Genomic DNA, 15,762 nt, shown 5'->3' with positions numbered 1-15,762 from the left:
ATTCTGTTTGAAATGCAAGCACACGCTTCCAAGTGGAATATCAAACTCGAGTTTTTCCCAATTGAAATATACAAATCATCCTCAGCTGCTGTATTAGAAAATCCAGTGATATCAGCATTTGCAAAATCTCTAAGAGCTGCTTGGAAGTACTACAACAGGTTACTTCAAATAAATGAAATCTAATAGGAAATAACTCCTCTGCACGTACATGTGTGCTCCAAGCACTAAGCCTGTACTGCAGTGGAAGACTGCTATGCATCCCATCCTCTGAGATGTCACATTCCCTGAAAGATGCTCAGATGCTGACAGGAGTTACAGTTGCTCATAACCTTTTATTATCAGAAACATACATGAAAAGGAACCAAATCAGTCATGCCACTTCTTTCATTCTTTCTAGAGCTTTAGACATTTTATTATTTGTGATGGAAACAACAATCCAATCATCTGCAAGCTTCAGCACGTTATCATTTGCTACCCCAAAAGCATTTTACTTAAAACTTTAATGTCCATTACATATGAAAAATAAGGATGAGAAAGCTGCATTAAATCTTATTAATCCAGTCCTCAGTGCCACAACATACATCTGTGATGCATCAATGGACAGCAAACAAACTTAAATCTATTTCAGAATAATAAAAAAATCCCACCTTGCACTGCGTGCAGCACTGGATCCAGCTCAAGTATACAAATAAAAGCTTTCGTCTGCTTACAGTATATTTCATTTGCTTCTGCTGTTAATGAGCTAGAAGTTCCCTATGACAGCAATTCTTAACAGTTGATGAAATGTATTTTATATCTGAAAGACTCCAAACTAAATGAGTTCACTACGAACCCTTGGGAAGAGGAAGAGAATTAGAACGGGATAGAACCTCGCCTCTTTCTGTGTAAGCAACAAGTTTCACATTCAGCTAAAACTGCCTGGGGTTCTACCAGCTGTAAAATATTTTTTTTTTTTTTTTTTTAAACAGGTAAAAAGAATATAGCACCATCAAATGAAATATGCCCCCCAGTTTTTCTTCAGGTATGTTTATGTTTGGACATCAGACTTAACTGACATGTGACACTGGGATCCAGCACAATAAAAGCTACAATTTTACTGATGAGATTCTCAGGTTTTGTGAAATCATAAGCAATTGGAGAGAAACTACAATGGATCTGTTCCACAACATACCTTATCATCCACAGATGACATAACAGCATTCATCCTGAAGCACGGAACTCATTTTAAGAAATTAAGTAGAGTTTAATCTTAAGACTATAAATTGCAAAATCTACAGACTTCTGTTGCCTATTCTTTTTAAACATCTGAAGTAGCATTTCTGAATAAGAGCTCTGATCTAAGCCAAACTCTGTATCTAGCCAATACTTCATATTCTCCAATAGAAGTTTCCTGTCTGGAAGGCTGAATTGGATGAGATATGCTTTGAAGCGCTGCATAAAAGCTGAGCTTCCACAGACTGACTCCTTGCTAAGCCTCTTAACTCCTCAGTTTATCCAGCTGCCTGCTCCACAGAATCTTACAGAAGTGAAGCTATATAAGGTATCTTCAGCCTTGGTGTCAATCAACACAATCTCATCGATTTTCAGAGGAGTTATACCCATCTGCATCAGCTAGGAAGTCTGCCCATGACATCTCTCTGCTCACTGGGCTTAGTATTGACATGTCCCAACATCTCCAACTATTACCAAGAAAATATAGAAAAATAAGACGGGGATGTGGGGATGTTGGTTTGAATTAATGTAAAGAAATAAAATAGACAGCAATACTAAAAACCAAAGGGAGAGGGAACTGACTCTACAGTAGATAGAGAACTGCTGTAAACAAAACAAACCAGAAAGGTTTCAAACAAAAGATGATTGAGAAGAGCAAAAAGAAAGCAGTGATCCAGGTCAGGCCACAGAGGGAGGAAAAAAAAAAACCACAACAAACAAAAACACAAACACACACACACCCCCCCCACCAAATACTACCTCAATGCTAGAATTGCTCATGGAAAACAGGAAAAAGCTAAGCAAAGATCTTATCATAGGAGGTTACATTTAGCTCTCATCCTTCTTAAAGCTAGCATACTTAATCCACAGAAACATGGCTTGTAATAAGCCTAGTTCATGATAAACTAGATGTAAGCTTTACATACTTAGTGGTAGACCAGAGGAACACTGACAAGCTTGTCCAAGTTCTCAAAGTGCTTCACAGCAGAACCATCTGCTTGAGACCACCACTGTGCTAAGATGAAATCTATTTCCATCATGAAATACTTCACACAGTCATTTTCACTAGAAAAGAAACAGGCTAGTGGGCACGAACAAGGTGGAAAGTAACATAGCACCATCGCAGTGATTCTCCAGCCTGAAAGACCAAGTAGTCACTGTATTATTTAATTATCTAGGACTGCTTTGGCCAAAGTCTCTCAACAAGACTTTTAGCCTTGCTATGAGCTATCAGAATGCTGTGGTATTTCAGACAAATGAGGACTTTTATGAAAATCAGGATATCATATAATAAGCAAAATTTTCATAAATAGGAATAAATGAGCAGAGATTTTAAAATCTTAAGAAAGGAACAGGAATTAATTAGTTAAAACTCAGAAAAACAGCCTGACAAAACTTTACTACTTTTGGCTCACAGCTCTTCTCTCTGCGTGCACTTACTCATATATGCTGACTTTGCAGACAAAAATTGATTTTTACCACTTTTTATTTCTATGCATACTACAGAGCCTATAAAGCTATGACAAGCTAAACTAGATTAATTTTTGGCTAATGCACCACGGCCAAAATTATTAAGTGAATTCTACCTATAAGCCATTTCAGAAATCACACATTGGTACATTATAAATGGTTTTTGACTACACACTTAATTCCCAAGTACTTCAGTGTTACCATTGACTCACTGCCAAACAGAAGAGGCACAACTAAATTTCAAAATCCCCTCTAAAATGCCCTTGCATTTTAGTTAGTTTCCCCTTGCAAAGGGGAAAACTACAACTTAGAAGTACAAACTTTGAAACTTTAGTACCAGAAAAGAAGAATGCCATTCTTACTGAGTCAATTTTAATATTAAGATAAAATTATGTGTACATATTTATACACATACACTTACTGATAGAGTGCACTGCAAAACAAAACCCAGGAAAGTCAGGTTACAGAAAGTTTGTTGTACTTTTAAAACAGAATTATCAGATTCTTAGAAAAAAAACTCTCATCTGTTTTCAAAACTGAGGAAGAAATAAATATTGTGAAACCAACTTCTACAAAGTTAAGGTAAGAAATATGACATTTGCTTATCATATATTATTTGTAAAGGTGTAAGTGATAAAAAGAAAATCTTTAGACATACCAGAGTTAATCAAGTCTAACTGAATTATTAATTAAAACAATTTTAGCATAGAATTGCTGCAGTAGCAACACGAGTCCATTCCCTCCTTGAACACAGCGCTCCCATAATCAGTTTTATACATGGCATATAATTTCTTAGAAACATTTTACAGAGCCCAGGAAAACCATGAACCCATCACCATGAGTGGAACGTCTAGATCAAAGCAACTCATTGTCAACATAACCTTATGTGACATATATCACTTACTGTACTTCTGCACAGAGAGAGATTGAACCAATAACCATAGAGTGACCAAAATTTGAAAAAATAAATTTGCCTTTCTAGTGTCTTTATTGCCTATTAAATTTAAATAATACCTTGTAAGGGAAAAACAGGTCACACACTCCTCTGGCTTGTTTCCACATGGACATTGTGAACTTGATTCAGTTGCCCATACCCAGATGCACTGGGCCGCCCGAGAGGCCCTTGGGAGGCCAAGATATCATCAAAGAAATGGCAGATAAGGCACAGGACCTATGGAAGGTCAGTATCCACCCTGAGTGGAAGCTGGAGGTCAGCCAGGGTAACTGAGGCCATCTCAAATGGCACTAGATGCCTGTGTTGGACAGTCTAAACGGAGCGTCTACACTGGGATTCAGCTCTACACTGAGGTGCCCTACACCACACAGTAGTGCCTTTGGGTGACCAGATGGGAACTGAGTGCCAGGCACCCATTACTGTCAGTGGACTCAAGAAAGCTACTGACTTCATTCTAAGGCCAACACCTACACCTCATCACCTGAACAGCTGCCATGATTCCTCTGACTCTACAGACAAGACTCCCATTGACTGCCAAGCACGAACACCCAGCTCACATTACAGATGCCTGAACTCAGGTGTCCAAATCACAAGCCAAATTCCACCCTAAAGTTAGGTGGGATGATTACCAACATGGGAACCACAGTTTGGCTCACGTAACTTTAGGCAAATGAGCTCAACAAAATATTTCTAGGACGATAATCATTGTAGGATCTTTTATGGACAATGCAATGAGATGCCTTCAGAGACCATTTCAGTTAAATGTCCAATTTTGGATGAGACTAATTCACAGCTACCCATATCCTCCAAAGCATATAAGAACATTAATCTCTCTTAATAATGGCTGTATACAACCATATGTTCATATTGTCATTAGCTTTATTTCATTCTCCTTCCATCTTCCTATATTAATTTGCTGCTTCTTTCCTAGTGACTTATAAACCTTAAGATAATAGCCTACCTTAATCACTTTCTTCAACAACACTTACAACAATCTTAATGGGACCCCAGATCGTAAAAAAGTAAAAATAATGCTGGCTGGTATTTATTTAAAACAAAATTCAGCTCACCCAGATATAACTCTACAAGTTCACTAACATCAAACTGCCATCAGACTGACCCCAGTACTTGAGACTGCTGAGGGCCCCTCAAAGCAGTGCTAGCAGCCAAGTTACAGCTCTTCTTGGTCTGTCCTGTACTTAGCAAACTCCTGTTACTACATTAGATGTGGACAAACACGCATTTAAAAATTTATAGCACTGTGATAATTTTGACTTTACAAAAAAATCAAAAGCACTGTTTTTACAATCTCAATACAGATACCAATACTAAAGTTAGCATCAAAGTTTTCTTGCCAAGAGTTCCACTGTTTTAAGCAATAGAAAAAAGCTGCCAAGTTTAAAAATCAAGAGCCATGCAGAGGAAGAAAAGGATAATGAAGAAGGAGAACACGTTAAAAAATGCATGATCAGAAAAAAAAAGCAAACAATTGTTAGCATTTGTGTAGTGGAGGAAGACTTGAGTATATAGGAAAAAAAAACAGCATGTCATTTTTAATGCTTGCTAAATTGTGAAAAACACCAAACATGAGTGGAATGGCATACCAAAAATGCCAACTTACTAGTAAAGAAATTCAAAGAATAGGATTACCTTGTTCCAGTCTAAAGCACAGGGAACGTTTTGCAGCCTCTATCTCAGGACTTGGATGATCCAGAACACGCCTGCACCACTGCAGAGGACTCAGTGATTTCTCTTGAGGAGTGAGAGTCTTGGTAGGCAAGACGTACAACCTTAACCAAAATACACACAAATATCAACAAAATATGCAATACGTAGAAGTTTACTTTTGTATTCTGACTTTCCTGCCCACTAGTAATTTGTAACACCACAAAGCTCTGTAATATGGTATCTAATAGCAAAAGATATTCTGAAGTAGAAGAGTTTACATTAGTTTTCTTCTTCCTTCTTCAGAAAAGTAGGTGACAAAACATGATCTCTACAGGTCTGGCACGGCAAAACGAAGTTTGAGACTTCTCATAAAAACCTTACATCTCTTCATTACCACAGTCTGAATTTCAAGTGCATTAAGTGCTGTACACACACCAAAGATGCTGTCAGTTTGCCCTTTTATATCTATCTGTACTGGAGATTAGATAATTTCAGTATTTGATTTTACATTTAAATCACAATTTCATTGTTATCTATTTCACTCTTTTACCTATAACAACTTAATCAACTTGTCAGAGTGCTGCTTATCATTTAATTTTCATATACAGTATCTTCTCCCAGATGAACCAAATGTTGTTCAAGTCAGATTTTTAAAGATTAGAAAAATTTCCTGAGAAACAATGAAAATCCAATTTTGATATTCAATTCCAGAAAGAAAAAAAAAACAAAACCACACAAGAAAAGCTAGTGGATATGCGTTATTCTCAGCAAAGAGTAGGCAACTCATCAGACGGTCAAGCACATTAGGAAGACAGGTATCAAAGAAGATTTCATGGGGAAATTCTTGAAGCTGGGATCTGCGTGGCTGCTGTTGCCCTTGAAGATTAGCAGATATGAGCAGACACCAGTTCACCTGTGAGAGTGCAGGTCCCTCAGGAAAGGAGCTATTCTTGGCTGCCAGAGACAGCTCACAGCTCCCTGGCCTGATCACCTCGGATCGATGGGGCTGCAGAGAGTCAGAGGCAGATTCTCAGGCACCAGCAAAACACTCCACAGGCTGCAAAGGAATCTGGCCTTCATGCAGCATGTGCAAAAGGCAAGAACGAAAAAAAAAGGCTTAAGCTCCTCAGGGGACCACTAACAGGTAGCAGCCTCTCACCTTCAAGGTTTTGGCTCAACAGCTACCCAGGTCCACCAAGAGCAACCTTTCTCCCATGTCTGCTCAGGGTTTTTTTCCCTTTGAAATCAATCAGCACTCTCTGTCCAGCTCACAAGGAGTAAATATCCTCACCACGATTGCTATCTCTCTTGGCAATCTCAGCAGAGATCAACTATTTCTCTGAGGACAGGACTCATTTCTCTTGACTTCCTGCAGTGCCTGGCTACACATTTAAAAAATGATACTGAGAGAAACGAAAAAAAGAAAAGAAAAGGTCTAAGCTTTTCTGTCAACCTGCGGAAGTGCTTCAAAAGCTAAACATCTGATGATCAGACATTTGGGCAAAAAGCTAAACAGCAAAAAGAGGTTTGACTTGTCTGCCACGATGCTCTTTTTTTTTTTTTTTTTTTTTTTGTAACTGGAGTTAAAAAAAAGCAAAGGTATTATACAGCCTAATATTACTAATCAACAACTAGGATACCCATTGGTCTTTGGCTTTCCATATCACAGTTTGCTTTAAAGACTGACATTACAAAAGAGCCCCAAGCAGCTGGCATCACACAGCTGACCTTTCATGGACAATGACAGAGATTTAGCCTTGAACTAAAAGCCTTCAACGGTTAAAACAACTCACTCTTAGTGGAATAAATTTGTTAACAAATCCCTGTCATGAAATTCTTCCTGTGGACACACATGTGTGCGACATGAAGCCAAGTTTTGGCCCCCAAAAAGCGTTTAGCATTGCTTCCAGGGGGCAAATCAAATAGGAAACTCTACCGAGGCACATCAAATAACACTGACATTGTATTGCCCTGAAATATAAACAGGGAAAACATTTTGTTTAACAGGATGGGATCAAACAAATCCAATATTCCTTAATGTGAAGGAAAGCTAGGGGTTAGGATCGAGGTAAAATTTGATTCAAGTCAGGACCAACAACATCTAAAACAGCCCTGCGCAGACTAACAGCCCACACAATGAAACAACACTGACAAAAATTTCCACACAATTTGTTGATGATTCTCAAAAGCAATTTTCCAAAACTGCAGCATAGTACTATTTGTAGCACGAAGTACACACAACCAGCATTCAAGAAATATTTATGATATTTAGATTAATTTTTAAACCCTTTCTCCTCTACCAAAAAAAAAAGATGTTTAAATGCATCTCAGCTGCATTATACTGTATTTTATGCTCAGCTGATGTAAACTTCAGCTCGACTTAAAAAAATAGCCACATAAAAAAAACATGTTGAAGCTTCGATAGACACTTAAACCAGTTATTTAAATATAGATAACCTGTATTTTATTAGTGACATTTTAAAACAATTGAGCCTCAATTACATTTAACACAGTTACGCAGCCAATGATTTCCTTCGTATTCCAGCTGTGTCCCTACAATGTTCATCCACGTTGCTGAGACAAGTTTTGAGGCACCAAGCTTACTTATTTATCTATCTCTCTAGTCTATAATTTCCCCTTCTATTTGTTTTTAAGTGAGTGTAATCATTCCTCTAGGCCGATTTTATTTTCTGCTTTATTCATTTGCTATTCATTTCTGCTTTATTCAATTTACTAGCACCCAGCCGTGCCTTTTGGAGCTACATGGGCACTTAACATACACAACCAACCATTTAGATCAATGTCTAGAAGACAAAAGCCCTCCCAAGTCCCTGAAGATCGGCGACAACTGGGCAGAGATTTTTAGGATGGGGAGGCAGCACTGGTCAGATAAAGGTTTTCCCGGAACAATTCCGCTATTTTTAATTCCTTATGTAAACAGCAGGCTGAAACTAGGCTGAGACCTGAAATTAAAGAGACTATCTTCCTCAAACGGGAAAACGAGCACAAATACCCCGCCGAGGGCGCAACCCCCTGGCCGAGGCGGGGGGCAAAGCCCCCACCTGAACCCCACCCCAGACACGGCCCCGTCCGTCGGTAGGGTTAACCGCACTGATGACACGTTTTAGGGGAGGAAAAAAAAAAAAAAAAAAAAAAAAAGAAGGCAGATTTAAGTTTAAGCAGAACGAGATCAAGTGGATTTCGGGGCTAATGCCAATCAGAGCCTGGAGAGCGCCAGCGGGGTGTGCGCTGCGGGAGGCAGTGGCCGCCGCCAGCTCGGCCGGGGAGCGGGGCGCGACGGACAGCGAGGTCCGGGAGGCACCGCCGGGGCGGGGCAGGGCCGAGCCGCAAGTACCATGTATCCTCGTCCTGTCCGCAGCAGCCGTCCTCCAGCTCCAGGACCGCAACCTCGTCCAGCACCGTGGCCGTGGCCGCCGCCGCCCCCTGACCACCGCCGCCGGCTTCCTGCCCCCCGCCGCCGGCCGCCGACAGGCCGGGCGAGGGCTTGAAATAGGCGAGGGGCTCCGGCGGGCCCAGCGCGGCGGCGCACAGCAGGGTGGGCACCGGGCTGGGCATGCACGGTGCGGCCCCACCGCCCGCCGTGGAGGGGGGGCTGGCGGGGCGCAGCCCGCCGGGGGCCGGCGGCGGGGCCAGCAGCAGGTGCGGGCTGGGCGGGCCGGTGGTCACGGCGGCGGCGGCAGCGCGGCTCCGGAGCTGCTCGTTTTGCTTCTCCAGCTTCCGCACCAGCTCCTGCAGCTTCTTCACCTCCAGCTCGGCGCTGACGGCGGGGCCGGCGCCGCTCCCTTTCACCTCCGCCATCATCGCCGGCTTCAGCAAAGCAGCCTCCATCCTGCCGGCCCGGCGCCGATCGCCGCCGGCACCTGCTCCGCCGCGCCGCCGGAGGGCAGCGCCCGGCCCCCGCGGGCGGCGGGGAGGCGGGAGCGCCGGGGAGCGCCGCTCGCCGCGCTGGGGGCCCGGCCCGGCCCTGCGCTGCGCTGCGCTGCCCGCCCCCGCTCCGCCGCTCTTGCGCCTCCCGTCAGCGGCGACGGGGACGAGGACGCGGGTGGGATCCCCTCCCACTCTGGCAGCCGGAGCGCCGCGCACACGCACACGGCGGGAACAAAGAGCCGCCCGGTTCCCCCGCCATCAGCCCAGGGGAAGGGCGGCGGGGGCCGCCTCAGCGGGGACCTCCGCGGGTAGCCCCGGGGGCGGCGGGGGCCGCCTCAGCGAGGGTCTTTAAACAAAGGTGCCTTCCCCCCGACCCCCCCGCTGGTTGGATCTGGCCCAGGACGGCGCTCCTCTCGTGAGGCGTGTAATTAGAGCCTGGTGGTGTCAGGGTTGTAATTATGCAGATTGGAAGTGTGATGGGAATGGGAATCACAAATAGAGGCTTTGTTGGGCTTGAACGAATTCAGCCAAAAGCGGGTGTTTGTGGTTTGAAACGCTGATTCTAAGAGTTTAGATTCATAGCGAGGAAGGCAACGTATTTGTGAAGATGCATTGGTCTTGAAGCAAGAAGACTGAACCAAGCGTAGTAGAAAACTACACATCTACATAATCGTTTATGTACAGGAGAACCCCTGAGACGAAAGGCACCTCGTGTAGAAATCACTTCCCTTAACACAGTCCAGATAACATAGATGGGTTTGTAACCTTAAAGTCTTCGAGAGAGAGAGATGATTAATGTTCACTCATGGTAGTGTTTTTACGTTGTCCTTCATTGCCCGGCATTGAAAGAAACAATTGCTTGTGTCCCTTCCTCCCACCCTAGCAGGTGAGTGAAGAGTGACTGTTGCCCAAGGCAGCTTGGAGACGACCTCCCAGGTTACTGTCCTGAAGTCTCCTAAAGCTCTGATATGAAATAGGGAACAAATCTCCAGGAAGCCTTTAAGTTGCTTGGCCACCCACTGATAATCGCTACCAGTCGGTGGCTACCCAATTCCTGAGCACCTGCTTTAGGCAGAGGAGTAGCAGTAACAGCCACCACTGCCCTCATGTTGCTTCATGGCTGTCTCAGGTTCCTTACGTAAGGAGGAACAGACACTAGTTCTCTGTTGAGTGCATAAGTCAACTTTGAAATCATCCAGGCTATCAGTTTTTTCTCTTTTGTTTATAGTCTGGAAACTTTCTTCTACACATGCACAGGACAACAGCAGTGTTTGTCAGTCTTTTAAGTGCTCTTACAGTGCAAGTAGTAACAACTGGTACTACAAGAATGGCTGGAAAGGAAGATAGAGCAGAACACAAAGCACTGACTTCCAGATAATCTAACTTTTATCACTGAAAAGATTATGTACAGCCCCCAGTGTACTACATTGCAACCAGAGAGCGCTTAATCCAAAACTTTTGTTTGGTCTTCTCTGTCCCTTTGGAAGAAAGAAGTGGAAAAAAGTTCAGAATGTAAAAACTGTCTGGCCCCAGTTCTGCCATGCGTCATAAGAGTGAGTAAAATAATCCAGTTTTCACTACTACAGATAGGTGTAATCTTTATTCCCATAAGTAAAAGCAGAATTGAGTTTCTAGATGTTTAGCCCCAGGCAAAAGGTGTATCTCTCAGTTGTTATCACTAATAATGGTACTAGAAATGCATATGCTAATCCAATAAGACTATGAAGTGATAAAAAAGTTAATTAGCAGTGTATGTAATATTGAGTTTATTAGACATCAGTAATATACAATGCCAGAACAGGAACATAACAGTGTAGTCAGGATATTGCATCCTTAAAAAAAAAATCTAATGCAGACACCTGTTTGGAGATACATCAGCAGACATATTTGGAGACACAGTGGAGAATGTGGCATCATAGCATAGGATCTTTAGAATCGCCATGGAAATGCTTGTCCTCAGTTATGAGTAAAAGTAGTTGTAAATTTTCAACTGCCATTTACTGTTTGTGCCACCTACGCAACTGTTTCATGCAGACTTTCAGAACTGAGTTCCCGAGGACAAGCATAGTGCCGTAGCATGGGTAAAAAAAGCTTTCCCAGGCAGTCAGGATGAATTGATCATAGCCAGGATCAGGCTCATTGCATCTCGTCCCCAAGAAAATGGTCCAGAAGTCTGGCTCTTCCTTGAGTGGGACTGCTTTGAGCCTCATTTCCATCCAGTAGTACGGGTAGAAAACAGCTTAAACTTGTGCATGCTTGTCATGGTTTGAGCCCACCCAGCTGGCAACAAAAGCACCCCGCAGCCACCCGCTCACCCCTACCCTGTCCCCTGAGGGATGGGGAGCAGAAAACACAACCAAAAGGCTCCATGGTTGAGACAAAGGACAGGGAGGGCTCACTCACCAGTTATGGTCACAGGAAACAGACAGACTCAACTTGGGGATAACAACATACATTTGATGAACAATCACCATCATCAAGGATAATGAGAATTACAACCAGGTCTTAAATACAACACACCTTCCGCCCACCCCTCCCAACTTCCCGGGCTCAGCTCTGCTCCCTCTTCCCCCCCAGCAGCGCAGGGGGCAGGGAATGGGGGTCACAGTCCGTCCGGCACAAGGTGTCGCCGCTGCTCCTTCCTCCTCAGGGAGAGGGGCCCTCGCAGCCCTCCCCTGCCCCACCGCGGGGTCCCTCTCCCGGCAGACAGCCCTCCACCCACTGCTCCAACGGGAGTCCTTCCCGCGGGGCCGCAGCTCCCCAGAACCGCCCCAGCGCGGGTCCCTCCCGGGGCTGCCGCCCTCCCACCGACGGGCGGCTCCAGCGCGGGCTGCCTCGGAGTCACGGCTGCTTCGGGCCCGGTCCCTGCTCCTCCGGCCCGGGGCCCTCCGCGGGCTGCAGGCCAACCTCTGGGCCACCGCTGATCTCCAGGGGCTGCAGGGGCTCAGCCGCCACCCCACCATGGGCCGCAGGGGAACCTCTGCTCCGGCACAGCTCCCCCTCTCCTTCCTCACTGACCTGGGTGTCAGCAGGGCTGTTTTTCTCCCATCCCCCTCCTCTCCTCTGCTCACCAACTAAGAAACACGAACAAAGAACTCGATTAACAGGTTCTTGCACTCTTAAATAGGTCTTCACAGAGGTGTGGATTGGCCTGGCCTTGGCCAGAGGAGGGTCTGAAATTGGAGCTGGGGGAGCTTCTGGAAGCCTCTTACAGGAGCCACCTCTGTAGCCCCCTCCCCCGCTACCAAAACTTTGCCAGACACCAACCCACCACAATGCTTCAACTACTGTGCTCACAGTGTCTTTTTCCACACATTTCCTGGACAGGTGGCTCTAGTAAAGGGTAAAAGTGTGTTTCACTGTGTTGTATTTGCTGCTGTCTTTTAAATTTACATGTAATTTCTCTAAAATGTAATTTCACTAACAGTGTAGCTTCATGTAGAGGTACTGGCAGATAAAATGTGTGTTCATGAACACACTGTCTCATGGTCTTCATGCTGGCCTGCTAGTCTTCTGCAAAAATGGTTCGAATATATTCATCATTAAAATATTTGACCTAATTCTTTGGGGGTTTTAAACACAATTTTTTCCCTTCTCAATTTCTAATAAATTGTTAATGAGCTCTGTTCAGTATCTCAAAGCTAGCTGATGAGTTTGATCAACCCAGAACTTCATAAACTCTTTACTAACCACAACGAAGAATTGATAGTTCCATTTCTTTTTTTAAGGCTTTGATAAAATGTGTTTAACACCAGCCTCAGACATCCTAACACGCCCATGAAACCCGATATTCATTATATGCCCTAAATCAGTAGAGATCTACTACAGGATGCTACTTACATGGTATCCCATAGTAGAAATTTCTGAATCCGTATAGTAACTAATAGGCTCCCAATGCAGAGAACAAAGAAGCATGAAGTCTACAAATCCCATCTGGCCTTCTCTGATAATAAGCCTGTTGCTTTATGCTGCAATAGCTGCAGGCTGGACCTGCCTTTCAGGCAAGCCAGTGAAGAATTAATTGCAGTAATCCAGTCTGGGCTGTACAAAAGATATGTTACAATAAGGTCAGAGCACGAACAGTAAACTCCAAGTCTGGTGGGATTATTTTATAGTGCAATTCCAGTCTGAAAAATGACTGTGAAAGTAGTTTTATAGAAATAGAGCCACTACCATGCCAGCAGAAGTCCGTCTAATGCAGTATTCTGTCTTTAACAAAGACTGATAGTAGTTTTGTAAGGAAAATAGCTCAGAAACAAGAAAAACATTGCAGGATTTTCTCCAGCTTTCGTAAGTCGCCGAATCGGGACATCTGGACCGTTTATTTTTGATAGCCACCAATGTGTAATAAAATTACATTTGCTAAGCCCCATTTTTAAACCATTTAAACATTAGGACTCTACAACACCCTGTGGCAATTAGCACTGCAATTTAATTACGTATTGTAAGAAAAACTACTTCCTATTATCTACTTTAAATCTGCTGCCTAGTAATTTAATTGGGTTTCCCTTAGTTCTGGTTTTCTGAGAAAGACAGAATGATTAATCATTCTCTATTCAGCTTCTCTTTGTCATTTATGACTATATAAAACTCAGTTACTTCTCTTCCAAGCTGACAAATGCTAATTTATATAGCCTTGCCCCCACAGAAGTTGGGCTGAACCTCCCATTGTTTCCTGTCTCCCTCCATAATGAATACTGAATTTTCTAACCCATTGTTTCCTTTTTGTTAATACTCCATGTTTTCTTATGTTGTGATAGCCTATGGAAAGACTGTGACAAAAAATTCTTGTAAATCCAAGTATACACAGTTAAAGAAATGAGCTTAACCAAAAGCATATTGGCTCCTTCAGAAACACTCATGTATTCATGAGCATACCTTGCTCCAATATATCATACATATCCAGATGCCTTTATATTCTGTTATTTATTATAACTTGTACACATATTCTTGATAGAAAATCAGAACAACTGAAATGTAGTTCCCGAGAGCAGCTTTCATGTTTTTGCAAGACTGATGTCCCAGCTGATGCTTCCAGTTCGTTTGGCACCAAGCCTGCTTTGAATGGTAGGTTGAATGTCTGGGAGAAATTCAACTTGAGCTGTGTAGAGTTTTTGCATAGATGGTACCTGGTCCTAGCAATTTGTTGCTGTTACATTTATAAATTTGCTGTAAAATATTTGAGCAATCAAACATTTTCCTGGAGTTATAGCATGGATTCTTCATTCTCAATATCTCTTGGAAACATTCTGACTTCTAGCTGTTGCTTATTTCCTGCTAATTGACTTTTGCTTCTTTATACAGTTTCCTTTTTTTAAACTACCATGATTCCTTCTGTCTTTTTCCTTATTGAATAAATATTAAATTTAAGTACACTGTAATCACTATTAGCATGGATTTTCTGTAGGATCAAATCCAAAATTGCATAGTTTTCTGTGAGTCCCAGTTGCATCAGAAAATCGGCGTTTATGGTGTCTAAAGATACTGTCTGTGAATTAAGCTTAGGGTCTGCTAGTATGTAGATATATCTAGTCAGAAGTATCCATGACAGCTCTAATTTAATGGATTGTTATTTTATTTTGACTCGTCAGTTCCATATCAAATACTCTGGCTTTCAAATGTATTAATCCCTTCCCTTCCCTATAGAACAGAAAGTGTCAGCCCGAATCTTACAAATCAGGATGGGTTGTTTCTTTCTAATGAGTCTTCATCGAGAACAAAGACTAATTACGCTTTCAAAGAAGCTTGAACATTTGCATTGTCTCCAGATTACAAGTATATTGGAGAGTATAATTTGGTTCACAGAATCTTACCACTGATGAATAAGGAGAAGGTAGAGGGGGAGATGTGGATTTCAAGGTTGTTAATAAATGAGCTGATAATGTTAGAGTAAAGGTTTTGAAATAGCAGATAGGCTGTTTGAGTGAATTATAAAAACTCCACGAAAAATAGTACATTTAGAAGTAGCTTGACTTGGAAAGGGAGATGAAATCAGTTTTTCTTGAGCCACTTACACAGGTGCAGCAGTACCACCCAGAGGCCACTGCTGTGCTGGGCACTGCACAAACAAGGAGGGAGTTCCTGTCCAAAAGAGCTCAGAGTTTGAAAGGGCAAGGAAGGTACTAAGGCTTAGAAGAGATTATCACATGAAGCCATTTCTAGTACTGTCAGACAAAAACCCCCAAGCTTCAACTCCCTCACCACCCTACTCCAGCCAAATCTGAGTGCAGACAGCTCCTCTAATGTTGCTGGAAAGGAAAAGGGCGTTAACAGAGATAAACAGAGAATCACTCAGGCTGCTTTTAATTATGAATTAGACCACTCAGATGAGATGGAGAAATTCCAGGATCTGGTCTTTGCTCCCAGGACTGTGTCTATATTTTCTATTCAGCAGTCATTCCTGAGGGGTCAATAGGCACATAGTGAATGTGCAGGCAGTACAGCTATCCCATGGGCCATGGGCCATAAGGATCCACCCTGCACAGCTCAGGGAACATGGCAAAAACATTAATGGGAACATCTAGTTTATTCCACACACTAGCCTGTTCCACTGCGTTACATGACTTAGT

At 43.1% G+C, this 15,762-nt stretch overlaps 1 protein-coding gene across 2 annotated transcripts in view; it reads right to left on the bottom strand.

The window, feature by feature from the left end:
- The window catches only part of SLAIN1 (SLAIN family member 1), a 58,568-nt gene extending 49,414 nt beyond the window's left edge, over window positions 1–9,154 (bottom strand). For both annotated transcript variants that reach the window (XM_086482011.1, XM_086482012.1), the window contains exons 1-2: window positions 8,661–9,154; window positions 5,288–5,427 (exon numbers count right to left, since the gene is read on the bottom strand). In XM_086482011.1, the coding sequence (XP_086338137.1) occupies window positions 5,288–5,427; window positions 8,661–9,154 (634 nt within the window). The remainder of the gene's footprint in view (window positions 1–5,287; window positions 5,428–8,660) is intronic.
- Between the last annotated feature and the right edge of the window lie 6,608 nt (window positions 9,155–15,762).

Source organism: Leptosomus discolor, chromosome 1 (genome assembly GCF_034619465.1).
Source record: "Leptosomus discolor isolate bLepDis1 chromosome 1, bLepDis1.hap2, whole genome shotgun sequence".
Classification (NCBI taxonomy): domain Eukaryota; kingdom Metazoa; phylum Chordata; class Aves; order Leptosomiformes; family Leptosomidae; genus Leptosomus; species Leptosomus discolor.
Note: the sequence above shows the minus strand (reverse complement) of the source record. Positions and strands in the feature narration are given on the sequence as shown.